Below are 20,070 nucleotides of genomic sequence, written 5' to 3'. Positions count from 1 at the left end.
TGCTCTTGTATTGCAGAGCTTCCTAGCTCTTCAGGACTTGATGTTTTGCAGGGCAGCCAACACTCTTAAAGGTCTTCTTTTCCCAAGGGCAAGAGTGGTTGGAAGGAAGGTTTAGGGCATCCTATGTAACAGAATCCTTCCCAGGAGTCAGGAAACCCTTTTCTTTAGCAAGAAAGAACCAGTAGGCTGCCAGATGCAATACATTTTATGTTGGAAATGTGCTTATATCCCAGCAATGTGGATTTCTTCATGGCCACGAGAGGGAAGGGTGCACATCCCTGGAAGACTAGCAGGGCTTTGAGTCTTCTCTAGTGGAAGCCACAGTCGTCATGCCTGCTGCAGTAGTGATTCTAATTGAACATCTACTATTATGGTAAGTTCTTTACACAGTAGTACTTTCTCGCAACACTACAGTATTGCTTTGAAAGGGTTCAGTTGCTTTATTAGTGTAATAATGGGAAACTGTCTTCCTTCTGTTAGCCCTTCAGTATCTGCTGCTGGGTTACATGAAGCAGCATCCTGGCGGGTATTTAATTATAACTGTACTAGGTCATATATTACTTACATAAACTTCCTTGGTAAGCACATTTGTTCTGAATAGACGAGTTTTGCAGTGTGGTAGTGCTAATTGTGCAACTGGTTTGTGTGTGAAATTTTGGTTAATTTTTCCTGGATGCAACTTAAAAGAAAAAAAAAAACACTGATTTCAACCAAAATGAATTCAATTCTTCTTTAATAGGTGCAATGGATGAGCTTCAAAGCCTTGATCCTAGACGGCAAGAATTGTTAGAGGCTCGATTTACTGGAGGAGTAAGTGGCAGCATGGGCAGTACTGGTAGTGGAAGCACTGGTGCAAAAGTGAGTAAACCGTTACTTGAATCTAAGCGCTACATCATTTTTTTTTCTGAAAGGAGGTTTGTAACGCAGTCGCAAATGAATGTTGAGATACTGTGGTAAGTGACAGTAAAGGACTGGAAGTAGCATTGAGCCGGGTTGTGTGGTTGCAGTGGTTTGTGTGATAGAGTAGAAACAAAGTCAAAACTGGACTGAAAGTGAGTTTGATGTCCAAGTTGGACTGTGTGGTTAGAGCGTTTGTGATTGGTCGTGTATGTAAGAAAATACAATGTATGTTATGCCTTCAGTAATGAAGTTTTTCTAGAGCGATAGTTAAGTTTTAATCTGTATTTTCTGATGCTGTATGATGCATCCTGGTCAGCCCTTTTGTAAGCAGGGTTACTAAACATGCTTCAGGGCTTAGTTAAAAGTAGGCTCATAAAGGCATAGTTGAGATTCAGGCAGGGTTGTTTAAAATGGTAAGTGTCCATTTTTTCCACATCTTATTTGCCACATATTCAGTACTAAAAAGTTGAACATGACAGTTGGTTTTGCAAAATCTGTGGCATGAAGATTGGAAGATCTGGTAAGAAGTGGACCATCTTTGGCAAGTGGTAGGACTGTGAGCCACAAGCATTAGGACTGCTGAGCATTTGGAAGTCTTCAGGCTGTCCTTCCATCCCTCCTTGGCTTCCGTCATCCAACCTGGCTCCCATCTCTCCAGTTCATCCCTACAATTAAATATCTGTCACTTGAAAAGCTGTTTGCAGACTCTTTACACTGTGTGCTTTCAGTTATTCCCAATTCAGGTGGTGATTAATTTTCTTTATTCTTTTTTCCTTTTTCAATTTTTGCCAGTTATCCTTTTTTCTGTTCAGCATTTATGTAAACGTCCATAACTCGTGATGTTATGTTATCCCTATCTCGCCTTCCTTCTTGGTTGGGTTCGGAGCCGACCCTCTGCTCCGACTGTGCCATATTCTAAAGCTCGAGAGCTTCCACTGGCTTGAGGCTAGTCCCTATCCCATCATGCCTAACGCTAGTTACCCAGATTTCGTTCGTCACTTGAAGCTTCGAGATTGTTGGATACTGGCTCAGGCTAAGTTTTTTTTTAATTTTTATTGTTTTTTGGTTTAAATCTTAATATTTCTTCAGCTTGTCTCTAGTTTAGTAGTGTTTGTTTAGCCCCCTGTCTCCTCTTTCTGCTTGTTGCTGCTGTTTATGCTGTCATTCTTTCTGCAGGCCTATTCCCCTTGTCGAATCTGTTTTTCTTAAGAGGATTCCTCCTCATTCTTAGCCAGTTTCAATTAGGGTGCTTCCCCCCTTGTTTCCGCCTTTTCCTTTTCTGTTGAGTAGCTATTTAAGTTAGAGGCTCTCCTCGGTTGGTGGATTTGTCGTTTAACTAAGGCTCTCCCCCTTCAGTTTCCTTCCTACTTTGTTTTTTTAAAAAAAAAAAAAAGGGTTCTTAGTTTTTAGTAGATGTTCTTCGTGTTTCACTGTTGCAGTAATCACATTTGGGTTACCTGCTTGCAGTAGTCCTCAACCTGATTAACAAATTCTTGGGTCCTGCGTCGGTTGCTGTCCCTTCTTCTGTGACGTCAGATCGTCAGGGGTATAAAACATGCAGCCGATGCCATTACATCGGTCTTTCTTGCTGTGTGGTGCCCGAAGCAGAAGCACTTGGCAAGTGCCGGTCGGCCGTCTCCTGAAATTTTCATTTTCGAGTTTCAGAACCGAAGTCTTCAACTAAAAGTTAAGTACCCCACTGGGGAAACTTTTTCTTGCTCTAAACCAATGTCAGTAAAAGTAAATAATTGCATTACTTGTGGAAAGCAAATAGCTCAAAGATTTTCATTCGTACTGTATTCCTTGCCTAGGCCCTGACCACGACGTACCTCACTGTCAGTTTTGTGCCTTATTTAAACCACGAACTATCCGTCATCGGTATATTGTTGCTTCTAAATATTTTGGTGCTCTGTTCAATTATCCTGATATGTTTTCAGTAAGCCATCCAACTAGTGACATTCTGTAAAAACGCAAATGTAAAGACAGAGAGAGGTCGCCCATCTCCAAGGCTGCCGATGACGCTTTTCCTAAGCCAGTCACCAGTTCACCGGTACTCAGAGAGGAGCTTTCCCAGCCCCTGACACCCGCTACTTCAGATTCGCAGGCCTCTACTGAGACCCATTCGGAGTCTCAGTATGCCGTGAGATGCTTCAACTGTGGAACCTGCGGATGTCTCTACCTTGGATGGGTCAGGAGCCACTGTGTAGGCACTGGCTTCTGAGGTTCAGACCTACTGACTTGTGTATTAAACTGACGTCATCTTCTTCAAGGCCTAAAACTCGAACCATGCCTAGAAAACTGACGCCCAGACTGCATGGTCAAGCCTTTATGCCTAAAAAATAAGTAAGAATGGCTAAAGACCTTATTACTTTAATCAGGGGAAGACAGCCTTCCCCCTCGGAGACCTAGGACTGAGTTTGCTTATGATACTTCTGACCAGGATTCTGAATTTTCTGTTTCCACTGACCAGGATTTACCCTTATCTATCTATGAGTATTCTGATGCCAAGTACTCTATTCCCTCTGCTTCCCCCTGGAGGGTTTTTCTTTTGGTGAAACCTTGCATACTGTCAAGGAGCATTTTCATTGGGAAAGTCAGGATTTCTCCGATTTCTAAAAAGAGGCTTAGGGATTTCTTACTCCTGCCCCAGCACAGGCCTTTAGCCATACCTCATGTACTGGACATTGTTGATTATGCCTTTTCGGAATCTAGGTTGACTCCTGACCCTTTACCTTCTGTTCCCAGAAAACCTGATGGATATTACAGGGACCCTGACTCTCAAGTTCCTCTTTAAAATTTGTACTGTGGATCCTGAGACCATTTCACAGGGACCCAAGGGCATTAAAGCTACTACTGCGAAAAATCCTACCCCCATCTGATAGAGACTCCAGGGAGCTGGATAGATGGGATAAGAAGGTATACACTTCTGCAACTTTGGCCATTAGGGCCTTAAACGGCCAGTTTCATATGTTAAAGTATCAGCAGCATATTATTGGATTGCTTAAACAGAAAATGATGTTGATTCCTGATTGTGCTGAAAATAAGGATTTACATGATTTACTGCATGGAGCTGAATAAGGTGGAAAACAATACTTTGCAATGTGGTTTTGATTCACTAGAGGCATCTTGCAGGGTTGCTGTAACCGGGTCTGTACTTAGAAGGCATGCTTGGCTTAAGGAGTAAAACTTGCCAGATCATGTTAAAGCAAAATTACTGGATGCTCCCTTAAACCAGGAACGCCTGTTTGGCAACAAGGCAGAAGTTGTTCTTAAAAAGATGGAGGAAAAAGCTAAATCTATGCAAACCTTTAAAGATGTTTTACAAGTACAACCTCCAAGGTTTAGTAGGCATTGGCCTTTCAAGAATTGGTCCTTTCCTGCCTCTTCCAGACCTTCAGTCCAAACCCAGATCCACCAGAGCTCCCAGGCCTCAGTCCCAGGGTACACACAGGACTAAACAGTGGGGGGTCTCCACTTCCAAATTTGGGAGTAATAAAACTCACCCCTATGGTAAACTGTCTCAATGACTTCTTTTTAAAACTGCCAAGCACGTCTCAACTGACTGCCCCTTTGGGGGGAAAGATTGCTCTTCATGCAAAGAACTGGGAACTCATTACCCCGGACAAATGGGTTTTAAATAATAGTGTCCCAGGGATACAAATTTCACTTCCAGTCAACAACACTAAGCAGGTGGCCAGATGTACTCCCAAATCAGTCAACAGAGGCCCAAAGTACTTTCTCTCTCAAGCATGAGGACTATTCATTTGGTACCAGAAGAAGAAAAGGGACAAGGTTTCCACTTGAGACTTTTCCTGGTACCCAGAAAAGACAGTTCATTGCGTCCTATCCTGGACCTGTCTACTCTAAACACCTTTTTGGTGATTCCAAAATTCAAGATGCTGACTCTTCACCAGTTGCTCCCTATGCTAGGCAAAGATGCCTGGTTGGCAACACTAGATTTAAAGGAAGCATACCTGCACATTCCAATCAGGTTATCTTGCAGGAGATTCCTACGCTTCAAAGCAGGCTACCCGCACTATCAGTTCTCTGCACTGCCCTTTGGCTTATCTACTGCGCCCCGGGTATTCACAAAGTGCCTAGCTCCAGTCATTGCATTTTGCAGGCAAAGAAATATGCAAATATACCCCATACCTGGACGATTGTCTAATTCAGGCATAACACCAGGACATGCTTTTGAATCTTCTTGCCTTTGTACAAAGGGTGCTAACTTGTCTGGGGTACACCATAAACTAAAAGAAATCACGTCTGGTACCCTGTCGTCAAATTATATTCTTGGGAGCAAACTTGAATACAACTTCCCAGATGGCTTTCCTCATGCCAGAGAAGCAAATTCATTTGACAACCTACTTCAAACAAGTGGCCACAAAATCTCTATCTGCAAGGCAAATACTACAAGCCTTGGGGTTCATGGCCTCCTGCATTCTTCTAATTCCATATGCAAGACTGCATATGAGCAAACTACAATGGTATCTAAAAAAAAAAAAAAAAACTACGGTGTCAACATTCTCAGGTTCTAAAAGCAATGATTCCTGTCTTACCTTGCCTACGTCTAGAGTTCCTTTGGTGGGCAGAGGCCTGCCACCAAAACAAGGGACTACCATTCACACTACCCCCTGCCGCCCTTAACTTTGTATTGGAGAAACTCACTCTTCCCCCTTTTGAGCTAGCTGCTACTGCAAACTTAAAATTCCTTTCTTGGAAAATGGTTATTCTTTTAGCAATCACTTCAGCAAGAAGGGTATCGGAATTACAGGCCCTCATGGCAGTAGAGCCTTTCATAATCTTTCATGCGGACAGGGTGTCCCTCAGGATCAATCCCTCCTTCCTGCCCAAGGTGGTATCCAGTGTGGCCCTTAATCTGTCCATTCATTTTCCAACCTTCTTGCCTAATCCACAGAACAAAGGGGAACGGATTTTGCACTCCTTAGATTTGCCCAGACAACTTAGATTCTACTTGGACAGGACTAAACCTCAAAGGAAATCTCAACAACTGCTGGTGGCATTTGCTGCAGGGGCAGAGGGGGAGGCTATTTCAAAGCAAACCATTTCCAAATGGTTAGGCTTTGCATTAATTTCTGCTACAAGCATCATGGAAAACCTATCCCACAGGGGATCAGACCCCACTCAACCAGGGCTGCATCTACCTCTACAGCCTTTCTCAGAGGTGTCCCAACCAGGGACATCCTAGAAGCTGCTACCTGGAGTTCTGTACATATTTTCACTAAGCATTACCATCTGCCAGTTTTCTCTAAGCTGGTCCTGTAAATTCCTCCTCCCATTCTTAGCTTTGGGAATCTACCCAAATGTGATGACAGTGAAACATAAGAACATAGTACAGATGTCCTTCATGGATGCATCTGCAGTCATAACAAATGGGTTGTCCTGTCGTCAGGCAGCCCTTCGGTCGGCCGGATTCCAAAGTCTGGGTCCGGCTTCGGCTGATGTCGCACTTCACCCAACGTCATCTCTGCTGGTCTTCGGGTATAAAGGCATCAGCCGACGCCATTTTCCTCAGTCTTTCTTGCCGCGTGGCGCCCGAAGCAGAAGCTGTTCGCAAGTGCCGGTCGGTCAGATCCAGAGATTACTACTACCGAATACTACTTCGAAGACTTCTAAAAAGCTAAGTACCCCGTTGGGGACTCTTTCTTGCCTCAGCCGATGTCAGAAAAAGTCAATAACTGTTTAACTTGTGGGAAACAAATACCTCATAAAGATTTCCACTCTTACTGTTTGCCTTGCTTAGGCCCAGACCACGACGTAGCAGCCTGTTCGGCCTGTGCTTCCTTCAACCGACGAACGCTTAGGCGTCGGTCAGAGTTTGCTGAACAGTTTTTCGGCTCAGATTTTGCGTACATTATGTCGTCGGATCCTCTGACTACCCAAATTGTTAAAAACCGCAAAGAAAAAGACCGACACTCGCGGTCTGCGGTTTCGGCCGAAACCACGGTTAAGCAAGCCGCGAGTGTCTCTGTTTCGGCCGAAACCGAGAAAACTGGTCAATCTTCAGCCGAATCCATGACTACTACTGAGGCTCCTGCTTCCTTATCTGAATCAGCCTCAGAAATTTTGCCTACAACTGTGGTTCCCACTGATCTATCAGACACCATCCCCTTGGATATCTCTACCCCAGCACGTGGTGCTGCTAGGCCTCCTGCAGCCATGTCTATTAAGGCCTTTGCCAGGGCTAAAGCAGCCAAATCAGCTAAAACAGTGCCTGTTAAACCACCCTCACTCAGGCCCACTTCTAGTTCTCAAATGCTTACTCTGGCAGAAGATTTAATATCCTTAATTAGGGGATCCCAATCTCACCCAGACAGGGCCTCTCAGCCCCCAGAAAAGAGACCTAGAGCAGAGCCTCCCGAGCCTGTGTCCTCTGATGATTCTGCAGATGACTCTGACATTACAGACCAGCCAGAGGCTCCTTTTTCCAATTATGAAGATTCAGATGCTGAAGAATCCATTCCAGCTGCCTCTCCACCAGAGGAATTCTCTTTTGGGGAAACCTTACATGCCATGAGAGAACAATTCCAATGGCAGGGACAAGATTTCTCCGATTCAAGAAAAAGGCTTAGGACCTTTCTGCACTTACCACAACATAGGCCCCTAGCTATACCTCCTGTCCTTTCTGTTGTGGACGATGCATTTAATGATGTCTGCACTGCTCCTGATTCTTTACCTCCAGCCCCTGCCAAACCAGATAGATTTTACAGGGTACCAGACACTCATCACCACCTATACAAGGCCCAACTTGCTGACCCCAAAACTATATCCCAGGGGCCTAAGGCAGTAGCCTCGACCACAGCAAAAAACCCTATTCCTTCTGAAAGGGAATCCAGGTCCTTAGAAAGATGGGGGGAAAAAAGTCTACACCTCTGCTACTCTCTCTGCCAGAACTTTAAACTGTCAGTTTCACATGATCCAATACCAAGAGTTTATGCTTGATCAGTTAATTAAAAAGCTGTCCTCTGATGAGTCTTTAGATAAGAAATATGTATTAGAAATGGTGAATAACATCCAACAGGTTAGTAACCATTCTTTAAAATGTGGCTATGATGCACTGGAGGCTTCATTTAGATCAGCCATGACTGGCACAGTGATAAGAAGGCATGCATGGTTGAAAGAACAGGTCTTGCCGGATCATGTTAAAGCTAAGCTATTGGATGCTCCTATGGATTAGGCCAGTCTATTTGGGGAACCTGCCCAGCAGGTAATGAAGAAAATGGAAGAGAAGGCAAAATCTGTACAAACAGTTAAAGATTTCCTACAGGTGCAGCCCCCAAGGTTTAGCAGGAACTGGCCTGCCAAGAATTGGTCCTTTCCTGACTCCACAAGATCCCAAAGGGCAGGAACAGACGCTCTAGGGGCAGAAATCAATCCAGAGGAGGTGCCTACAGAGGACGACAGTGGCAAGGCAATAACCGAGGCACAGACGCAACCACTGCCACTGCAACAGGACAATCACAGTGACTTGGCTCTGACTCCGCCTACCAGGGAGCAATTAGCAGCACCATTAGGCGGAAAGTTAGCCTTATTCTCAAAAATTGGCACTATATTACAAAAGACAAGTGGATTTTGCAAACCATAGACCAAGGCTACGGTTCCACTTCCACACTTTACCAGTAAAAAGAGGAATGCCAAACCTGCCCCAAATCAAAAATAGAAGCCCTGCACCAGACAGCAGAATTAATAAAGATGAGAGCTGTGGAAAGGGTACCAATAACAGAACAGGGCAAAGGATTCTACTCCAGACTCTTCCTAGTACCAAGAAAAGCAAAAAACTGGAGACCTATTCTCGACCTGTCCATCTTAAACACATACATCATTGTCCCAAAATTCAAAATGCTGACCCTACAGCAACTTCTTCCCATGTTGGGCAAGGAGTGTTGGCTGGTAACTCTAGATCTCAAGGAGGCATACCTGCACGTCCCCATTCGACCAAATTGCAGAAGATACCTCAGATTTCTTGCAGGATCAGAGCATTATCAATTCTCAGCATTGCCCTTTGGCTTATCCACTGCGCCCAGAGTATTCACAAAATGCCTGGCATCAGTAATCGCTCACTGCAGAGTACAGGGAATCCAAATTTATCCATACCTGGACGACTACCTGTTACAAGCGGACAACAAAAGCAAGCTGACAGATTTACAAAGGGTCATTTACTTGCTACAAGCCCTGGGATACACAGTCAATTTTCAAAAGTCAAGACTGATACCATCCCAGACAAGAACTTTCTTGGGCTGAATTGGACACAGTAAAACAGATGGCATTCCTCACTGCAGAAAAACAAAAAGAACTTCCTCTTTACTTCTTGGCATTAACAAAGCAGAACAAACTAACAGCAAGAAAAGTTCTGCAGGCCTTGGGCTTCATGGCATCATGCATAATCTTGGTCCCACATGCCAGACTACATATGAGAAAGTTACAGTGGTACCTAAAGAATTTATGGTCTCAACACAGGCACAGCTTAGAAACAGAAATACCACTAATCCCATGCTTAAAACAGGAGCTCCTATGGTGGGCTCGGGCTTGCCAGTCAAACCCAGGCTTTACCCTTCCACAACTTTCGAGCAAACCAAACCATCACAACGGATGCCTCAGACCTAGGATGGGGGGCACACATGCTGGACAAATGCGTACAAGGACTGTGGACTCAGGACCAGCTGCACCTGCACATAAACCAAAAAGAAATGCTGGCAGTAAAACTGGCAATCCTAAAATTCCGACCATTCCTCAAAGAAGGCCATTTGATGATAAGGACAGACAACACCACAGTCATGTGGTACATCAACAAACAGGGAGGCACTCATTCTTACCCCCTATGCAGAATGACTTTGGACCTTTGGAATCTGGCTCTCCGCTACAACATCCAGTTACAGGCAATATTTGTACCGGGAAAAAAGAACACCCTAGCAGACCTTTTAAGCAGAACCACCTCGGATGCTCACGAATGGATGCTACACCCGGACATCTTCAAGGCCATCACAAAGAAATGGGGAATGCCACAAATAGATCTATTCGCTTCCCCACAAAATCACCAGCTCAAAAAAATTCTGCACAAGGACATTCCACCCACTTGCATGGAAGGTGGACTCTCTCTCCTTCAGCTGGAAAGGCCTGACAGCATATGCATTCCCACCTCTTCCCTTGATGCACAAGGTACTACTGAAAATCAAAGAGGAACGTCCAAGGATAATTCTGATAGCTCCGAACTGGCCAAGACAACACTGGTACCCATTGCTGAGGAGCATGTCTCGGGAAAAATGTGGTCAATACCCTGATGCCTCTGATGTTAACTCAGAACAACTACAACATCATACATCCAAACCTAAAAACCTTGCAACTGACTGCCTGGAACATCACATAGCAGTAACTAACCCAGACCTTTCACAAAGGGTTAAAGACATTATCCTTGAAGCCCGCAGACCTTCTACAAGAAGGAACTATGCAGGAAAATGGAAAAGGTTCGTCATTTGGAGTACTGAAAGAGGAAAAGATGTGTCGAACATAGATATTGCTAACATCCTGGAGTACTTGGCAGAGCTTCTACATACAGGCCTGTCCTATTCCTCCATCAAGATACATGCATCAGCTATTTCAGCAGAATACAGCCTTGATCCTCCTGTCTTTTCACATCCTCTACTCAGGCAGTTTCTCAGAGGGATCAAGAATGTAAAACCTCCTAGGAAACCACCATTACCAGCATGGGACTTGAACTTTGTACTAGAAAAGTTGACACTCCCTCCGTTTGAACCAGCAGCAACAGCAGATCTACAACACCTGTCATGGAAAACTGCTTTCCTACTGGCTATTACTTCAGCAAGGAGGGCTTCGGAACTACAGGCCTTAATGGCAGTGCAACCCTTCCTAATCTTCCACCAAGATAGGGTGTCCATGAGAACTAATCCTACATTTGTGCCTAAGGTGGTATCCAGAGTGTCTTTAAACCAGGCAATCCACCTACCTACCTTCTTTCCCAATCCACAAAACACAGGTGAAAGAATAATGCATACCTTGGATGTACACAGACAGTTACGCTACTACCTGGACAGAACCAAAGGTAACAGAAAAACTGACCAGCTCTTTGTAGCCTATGCAACAGGAAGGGAAGGAAAAGCAATTTCCAAACAGACAATCTCCAAATGGATAGGAAATTGCATAAGATTCTGTTACTCCTACCATGGAAAACCAATTCCACAGAACATAAGACCTCATTCTACAAGGGCTACAGCCACTACCACAGCTTTCTTAAGAGGAGTGGCAACCAAAGACATTATTGAGGCGGCTACTTGGACCTCCGTGCATACATTTGCCAAGCATTATAATTTACCTCTATATTCTAGATCCCGAGCAGGGTTTGCCACTGCTGTACTGCAAGGGATCCTGACTACACCATAATCATTATTCCTCCTCCCCTAGTTTGGCTATGGTATTCTACCCATTTGTTATGACTGCAGATGCATCCATGAAGGACATAGTACAGTTTTGTACCTACCATAAATGTAGATGTCCGAACTGGATAGCATCTGCAGTCAGGATTACCCTCCCTCCTTCCCCTCTGCGGTACTCCTAGGGTATTTACCCTCCTAATAGCTAGCTGGGGGGGGGAGTCTCTTATGGTGTATTTGTTTGTATATATGTACATACATGTTTATTTTTTGTGTTTGCCTTCTACTATTTTGGAAACATTGGCATTTATCCAAAATTTAGCTTTCCAAGAGGGCAATTGGCATCTGGGGCAAGAAACACTGAGGAAAATGGCGTCGGCTGATGCCTTTATACCCGAAGACCAGCAGAGATGACGTCGGGTGAAGTGCGACATCAGCCGAAGCCGGACCCAGACTTTGGAATCCGGCCGACCGAAGGGCTGCCTGACGACAGGGCAACCCATTTGTTATGACTGCAGATGCTATCCAGTTCGGGCATCTACATGTATGGTAGGTACAAAACTGTACTTTGTATAGACTTGCCATAAATGTAGATATTCGAGTGTATTCACTGTTGCAGTCCTGGTTAACCCTCCCACCAGCCCCCTTACTACTTTTGGCTGTACCTCTACTCTCCTTCCTTATGCTCAAAAGCTTTTTGGTGTATTTGCTTTTTTGTTGGAGGTATAACCTTGTATATTTATAGATTTAATTGCTTCCCTTTAGGGGGGCACTTAACATCTGGGGGAAGAAAAACTGATGTAATGGAGTCGGCTGCATGTTTTATACCCCTGACAACCTGACGTCACGGAAGAAGGGACAGCAACTGACGCAGGACCAAAGACTTTGTTAATCAGGCAGACTGAGGGCTATTTCAAGCAGATAACCCAAATGTGAGGACTGCAACAGTAAATGCACTCGGAACATCTACATTTATGTAAAGTGTACACAACTGTACTTTATTGCAAGACTGTTTGTCTGATGCCTATAGCTTTAGCTTATCGTAGTTACTGTATTGGGCTTTGTTGTTTTTTATGATGTCCAAAGAAGTGCCCAAAGAATCCAAACATTCTAGATTCAAAAAGTGACTCGTGCTCCTAGAAAATGTGTCTCACTGGACATGCGAGTTGCGTTTGTTTGGGGGCCGTGCACCTGCAGGACTCGTGTTCTGTTTGTCATGCTTTCAGCGCCAGAGTCCTGCAGGAGCGCAAAAACAAGCTGATCTTGCAAGGTTTACTAAAAGGTCCTTTTGAAACTCCAGCAGAAGGGAATCAGGCTAGTAAAGCAGGAAAATCACCTAACCTGACAACTTCGTCGGTTATGACTTGGGAGCAGTCGAGACTTGGAGAAATCTACCAGTTTATCGGATCTGAAACCTCTCTAGTCCGACAAGACCTCATCTCCTGCGCTTCCATCAATGTCCTTAGAGCTGTCTTGGAGTCATAAGGACTAGATTTTCATTTGAACTGGTGCAGTACGCCCCACAGTCGCCGCTCCTGCAGTCTGTGGCGGGCAGTCACCGATCATCCACTTTCATCCACCTACTCCTCTCAATCATCCAAAAGACTCCTGGACGATAATGTGGAGAAGGGTGGTGAAGAGGCTTCTCAAGACACCGGCTCTCGCCAAAATGTTAGAGCCCAGCCCATATGGATGTGGAGCTGACTACTCTTCGTCCTGGATAGTCTATTCCTGCTCGACTCACATGAGCTTGGAGCGGGAGTGCATGGAAGTCATTGTGGTGGAACAGTCTGTTCTGAAAACCTCCGGTCTCTTGGTTCCGACATCCACTCCATTCTCCTCTATAACCTCCTATTGAGGGATCTGGGAGCAGACACTCCCTCTTCAGCTCTGAAGGGGGGAGCGGCATCTGACCCTTGTCCAACCTTACTCTCCCTCTTGGAGCTTCGGCGTAGGTAAGTGCAGCTCCCACGTCAGCCTTGGAGCCATCACCCTCTGTGCGGGAGAGGACTCTCGACTCTTTGGAACCAGTGACACACTCTGGCTGGGATCATGGTGCCTTTGAGGTGATGAGTGTGCTGTCCTCTGACAGCTCCTCCCTCGCCTTCAGCTACTCTGTCCCCTTCGGAGCCAGTGTCTTCCCTCTCACCTCTCCGTTCTAAGCGCAGGGAACCAGTGCCCCAGGACTCCCCATTGGGCGACCTCCCCTTCTAAAACCTCCCCAGAGTATCCCCCTGAAGAAGTTCCCTGGAAGAGGACATGTAAAAGAAAGCTTGTGGAGTCCCCCAAGTGTCTGACATCTGGCACTGACTTGGAGGACTCAGAAGGGTCCCCCTCTAAGTCTCATTCTCTGACATCCTGGAAATTCACAGGCAGAGGGGTGGCTGGAAGTCCTTTCCCCTTCTGAGGTAGAGTCTGTGTACCTGGATGCATTCGGTTCCTGAGCCTCCACCTCTTGGGTGTCTCCTCCCTTTGACCCGCTGCTAGGGGGTAGTAAGTCGGAAGGCGTGGAGCTCTCCGGAATCGATGGAATCAGTTCTACGGAGGTCCAATAAATTCATAATGGCCCCAATGACAAATCCTTCCTATCCAAGGGTGTGCCAGTTGATGCTATGGTGGTTGGGGCGGCCAGTAAGAAGGAATTAGCAGAGGCTTAATCTGTCCATCTGTCGAACAGAGTCCTATACGATAGACCGATACAGGAAGCATATCTTTTCTAAAGTGGCTTTTACTCTCAGGTTGCTGAATTATCTATCCCATTTCACCTGTCTTAAGGATCCCCTGAAAGAGCTAGGAGATACCCTACAGGATCCTACAGCTGTGGGAGCTGCAGATGAGACTTCTGCTCAGCTTGTGACCTTATCTTCGATAGTTAACTCTTCATGTGGCTCATCTCCTATGCAGCCCGATGGAGCGAGCAGAGCTGCAGGTACAGGAGTTGCCTTACAAAGGCATTCCTGGATGCTCCTTTGTAAATTTGTGGAGCATTTCAAGTCTTCCTTTACCAACACCCCCTTTGATGGCTCATTGTTGTTTGGGCCGAAGGTAAAAGGGACTCTAACCAGGTGCGAGTAGGATGGCAAGACTCTCTCTGCTGTTGGGAGTATGTTTTTCTGCGCCTTCTCGATCTTACCCAAAGGTCAAAAGGGTGGAAAATGTGGTTCCGAAAATCCCGTAGAACTTTGCGTGAAGCATGCAATGAATTTACTCCCTGGGGCAGAGGGGGGAATAATGGGAGATGCCGCTTTCACGGCAAAGGGGGTCCCGCAGAGTCAGGGAGACAGAGATGCTTTCTCTGGTAGGCCCTTCCAGCGCTCCTGAAAGGGGCCTGCCTGTCCACCGCTGAAGGCAGTTGGGGGATGATTGTCACTGTACCCAGAAGCTTTTTCAAGAGATCACAAGACACATGGTTACAGACAGTAATATCGGCTGAATACAGTATTCCTTTCTCCATGCCGCCCCCCCCCCCCAAAAAAAAAATCCATCCCAGATGTGCCACCCAATCTGAGGGAAGAAGCAACTCTAAGTTCAAAAGTTGCTAAGAAACCATCCAAGAAGTCCTCACAGACCAAATCGGATCGGAAACTTACTCAAGGTTCTTTTAAGTACCAATGAAATCAGGAGACTGGACCCCATTTTGGATCTCAGCAGACTTAAGTCTGTCAAAAAGACAAAGTTCCGGATGGTGACACTGCAGTCCATATTTCCTTTCTGGGAAAGGACAATTGGATGTGCTCCATTGTTCTCCAGGATGCGTACAACCATATCAAGATGGACAGGCAGTCCAGGAGATTTCTACACTTCCGGCTGGGAGCCAGTCACTACCAGTTCAGCGCTCTGCCCTTTGGCCTCACCACAGCCCCCAAGGTGTTCACCAAATGCATGGCAGTAGTCACGGTTCATCTGAGGCATCTAAGATTCCGGGTGTTTCCATATCTAGATGACGGGTTCCTTACCACCACTGACGAATATAGACTAACCGAGACAAAGGGACACCACAATATGCCAATGCTGTCGGCTAGGCATCACTGTAAACTGTGAAAAGTCTGCCTTGTCTTGTCAATGTATTGCATTTATAGGAGCAGATCTAGACCCCAAAAACATGATAGCAAACTTGCATCAGGAGAGACTGTCCACCATTTGACACCAAGTTGCAGTTCTAATCGGGAAGAAAAAGACTCTAGCAAGATTTGTTCTCAAAGTCCTGGGCTCAATGGCGGCAGCTATAATTCTAGTTCCCTTGGCGCATTTCCACATGAGGTTATTGCAATGGCTCTTTGCTCAGTGGTCCATGCAAGATCTACCCATGTCTCACGAAACTCTCATCACGGAGACCTGCAAAAAGGACCTAAAATGGTGGCTTCAGTCTACCCAGCTGACTATAAGCAGACCATTCATTCTCCCTCAACCAAGGGGCCACAATGACCATGGATGCTGCCCAGATAGGGTGGGGGGGGCATTATCTGGGGCAGACTGTTCACGGAACTTGGCAACAAAACCAGTACCATTTGTACATAAATGTCCTCGAGATGAGAGCAGTGCTGCTGGTGTTGCAAGCACTTCACAGCTCTCCCCTCACTGGGACGATTGCGATTCAGATGGACAACATGTCAGTGGTATGGTACATCAACAAACAAGGCGGAACCAGATCCTGTCATTAAGTCAAGAGGTCCTAAGAGTATGGCAATGGGCGATGCCCTAAGAGTATGGCAATGGGCGATGTCCTCCCAACACTTTATGATCGCGATGCACATCCCTGGGAAATCCAAGATAGCAGACAAAACTAAACAGGGCAATCCTTATGCCTCACGAGTAGTCCCTGAAACAAGACACTGCGAACCAGGCGTGCTGCGATCTTTTTGCCATGTGCATCACTGCCAAATGCAGCAGCTATTTCGCCCTAGTCCCCCCACTGGGAAAATCACCCAGGGATGCACTTGTTCACGATTTGCCCCTGGGACTTCTGTATGCCTTTCCTCCGATCCCCAAGGTTCTTCAGAAAGCAAAATCAGTAGGTTACAAGCTAATCCTCATTGCCCCCCTACTGGCCTTGTCAGATCTGGATCCAGTTTCTATGACCCCATCTTCTGGAGGAGCCTTGGATCCTGGACCCAGCTCCGGACCTGCTGATGCATCAGTCGGGCACACTCCATCCTTCCTTACAGACCCTCTGACAGCTTGGATGTGCTTCGTGTTTCACTGTTGCAGTCATTGCATTTGGAGAATCTGCTTGCAGGTTGCCCTCAGTCAGCCTGATTAACAAAGTCTTGGGTCCTGCATCGGTTGCTGTCCCTTCTTCCATGACGTCAGGTCGTCAGGGGTATAAAACATGCAGCTAACGCCATTACATCAGTCTTTCTTGCCGATCGGAGCCAGAAGCAGTTCGCAAGTGTCGGTCGGCCGACTCCTGAAATTTTCATTTTCAAGTTTCAAATCTGAAGTTTTCAACTTCAAGCTAAGTACCCCATTGGGGAAACCTTTTTCTTGCTCCTTACCGAAGTCAGTAAAAGTTAATGATTGCATTACTTGTGGAAAGCAAATACCTCATAAAGATTTTCATTCGTACTGTATTCCTTGCCTAGGCCCTGACCACGACATACCTTGCTGTCGGTATTGTGCTTTATTTAATCAGCGCACTATCCGTCGTTGGTATATTTTTGCCTCTTAAATTTTTCGGTTCTCTGTTTAATTATACAGAAATGTTGTCTGTTAGCCATCCGACTACTGGGATTGTGAAAAAACGCAAAGATAGACAGGCCGCTGAGGTCCAAAACTGCCAACGACGCTTCTCCTAAGCCAGTCGCCAGTTCGCCAGTACTCAGGCGCTTTCGCAGCTCCTGATACCCACTACTTCTGATTTGTAGGCCTCTACTGAGACCCATTTGGAGTCAAGTATTCCGCCAGATACTTCAACTATGGAACCAACAGATGTCTCTACCTTGGATGGGTCCGGAGCCGCTGTGCAGGCACCGGCTTCTGAGGGTGTATTCAGGCCTACAGATTTTCATATTAAATTGACACCTCCTTCATTACGAAGGCCTAAATCTCGATCCATGTCTAAAAAACTGACACCCAGGCCACATGTTCAGGCCCCTATGCCTAAAAAAAACAAATAAAAATGGCTGAAGATTTAATTTGATCAGGGGCAGCCAAACCCCCTCCTTGTAAGAGGCCTAGGCAAGACATTGATTATGAATCTTCTTAACAGGATTCTATTTCTTCTGACTCTTCTAATGAACAGGATTGGTCTATTCCTACTTATGAGGACTCTGATGCAGAGGATTCCATCCCTTCTGCCTCTCCTCCTGAGGATTTTTCTTTTGGGGAAACTTTACATGCCTTAAGGGAACATTTCCACTGGGAAAGTCAGGATTTCTCTGAATCTAAAAAGAGACTTTGGGATTTTCTTCTACTTCCTCAGCATAGGCCTTTGGCTATACCTCCTGTTCTAGACATTGTTGATGTATTTTCAGAATCTAGTATGACTCCTGATTCTCCTCCTCTGGCTCCTTGTAAGCCAGACAGATACTGCAGGGTTCCTGACTCCCACAAATTCCTTTTCAAAAACCCTATTGCTGATCCTGAAACCATTTCTCATGGTCCCAAGGGCATTAAGGCCTCTACTGCCAAAATCTTACCCCTTCTGATCGAGACTCCAGGGTGCTGGATAGATGGGGTAAGAAGGTTTACATGTCTGCAACCTTGGCAATCAGGGCTTTAAACTGTCAATTTCATATGCTTAAATATCAGCAGCATATCATGGGAGTACTGAAACAGAAAATGTTAATCTCTGACTGTGTGGAAAATATAGAATTGCAGGATTTATTGCATTCAGCTGAACAAGTTGGATAACGTACTTTGCAGTGTGGTTTTGATTCATTGGAGGCCTCTTACAGGGCTGCTGTAACTGGATCTGTGCTAAGAAGGCATGCTTGGCTCAAAGAGCAAACTCTGCCTGACCATGTTAAAGCAAAATTGTTGGATGCTGCTTTACAACAGGACCGTCTCTTTGGTAATAAGGCTGAAGAAGTGTTAAAAAAGATGGAAGATGAAGCTAAATCTATGCAGACTGAAAGATTTCTTACAAGTGCAACCTCCAATATTTAGTAGGCACTGGCCTATTAAGAACTGGTCCTTTCCAGTCCCCTTGAGAGCCGCTCAAGTCAAATCAAGACATTACAAAGGCACCAGGTTTTAGTCACAAGGAACTTTTAGAACAAAGCAATGGGGTGCCTCCACCTCCAAATCTGGAGGCAACAAGCCACCTCCCTATGGTAAGCAGTCTCAATGACTTCCCTCTACAATCACCAAGAACTTACCTCTTAGCCGCCCTTTGGGGGGAAAACTAGCACTTAATGCACAAAACTGGCAACTTATTACCCAGGACAAATGGGTTTTAAATGTAGTATCTCAGGGATACAGATTTCACTTCCACACTGCCAATCCCAAATGGATGGCCAGAGGCCCAGAAACAAGTTCTGTCCCTCATGAACATGGGGGCTATTCAACCAGTGCCAGAAGAGGAAAAGGGACAAGGTTTCTATTCCAGACTTTTCCTGGTACCCAAAAAAGACAAATCATGGCGTCCAATTCTGGACTTATCCACTCTAAACGCATTTCTGGACATTCCAAAATTCAAGATGCTGACTCTTCAACAGTTACTACCTATGCTAGGGAAAGATGCCTAGTTGGTAACTCTAGACTTAAAAGAGGCTTACCTGCATATCCCAATCAGGGAATCCTGCAGAAGATACGTCCGCTTCAAAGCAGGCTACTTTGCATTACCAGTTCTCTGCACTGCCCTTTGGCTTATCTACTGTGTCCAGGGTCTTCACAAAGTGCCTGGCACCAGTAATTGCATTTTGCAGGCAAAGAAATATTCAGATATAGCCATACCTGGATGATTGTCTAATTCAGGCAGAAAACGAGGACATTCTTCTAAAGCATTTGGCGTTTGTAAAAAGGGTTCTAACTTGTCTAGGGTACACCATAAACGAAAATAAATCACAACTGGTACCCTCTCAAAAAATTACATTCCTGGGTGCAAGCTTGAATACAACTGCCCAGATGACATGCCTTGCACCCAAATTCAATTGATGACTTACTTCAAACAGGTGGCCACAAAAACCCAGCTATCTGCAAGACAAATTCTGCAGGCCTTTGGGTTCATGGCCTCCTGCATTCTTCTAATTCCATATGCAAGACTGCATATGAGGAAACTTCAGTGGTACTTAAAAAGTTTATGGAGTCAACATTGCCACAGCCTGGAAGCAATGATTCCTATTATACCTTGCCTGCAGCTAGAGTTACTTTGGTGGGCAGAGGCCTGCCACCAAAACAAGGGACTGCCATTCACTCCATCCCTTGCTGCCCAAACTCTAACAGACGCATCAGACTATGCTTGGGGTGCTTATCTGGCAGGGAAGTGCATTCAGGGCAAATGGAGCCCAAATCAAATGCACTTAAATATCAGTCAGAAAGAGATGCTAGCTGTACAGAATGCTCTGACAGCCTTCAAGGACTACCTTCATCCAGGACAACTAATGATAAAGACAGACATCACCACAATTATGTGGTACTTAAGCAGGGGGTACACATTCCTACCCCCTTTGCAGACTAGCCATGGCATTTTGGAACATGGCCTTGACCTGTCAAATACAACTACAAGCTCAATTCCTGCCAGGAAAGCTAAATTCTTTGGCAGATGAACTAAGCAGAAATCTTATGGACCCACACGAATGGAAATTGGAACCACAAGTTTTCA

General features: G+C 45.5%; 1 protein-coding gene across 1 annotated transcript in view; it reads left to right on the top strand.

The window, feature by feature from the left end:
• TLK1 (tousled like kinase 1) overlaps positions 1-20,070 on the top strand; it is a gene marked incomplete in the record, with an annotated part of 2,832,579 nt that overhangs the window by 386,874 nt on the left and 2,425,635 nt on the right. The window contains 1 exon segment of the mRNA XM_044075520.1: positions 740-858. Coding sequence (XP_043931455.1) covers positions 740-858 — 119 coding nt within the window.

The sequence above is a fragment of the Protopterus annectens genome, chromosome 6.part1, assembly GCF_019279795.1.
Source record: "Protopterus annectens isolate FY-2018-M chromosome 6.part1, PAN1.0, whole genome shotgun sequence".
Lineage (NCBI taxonomy): Eukaryota > Metazoa > Chordata > Ceratodontiformes > Protopteridae > Protopterus > Protopterus annectens.
This window is presented reverse-complemented; position numbering and strand designations above follow the sequence as displayed.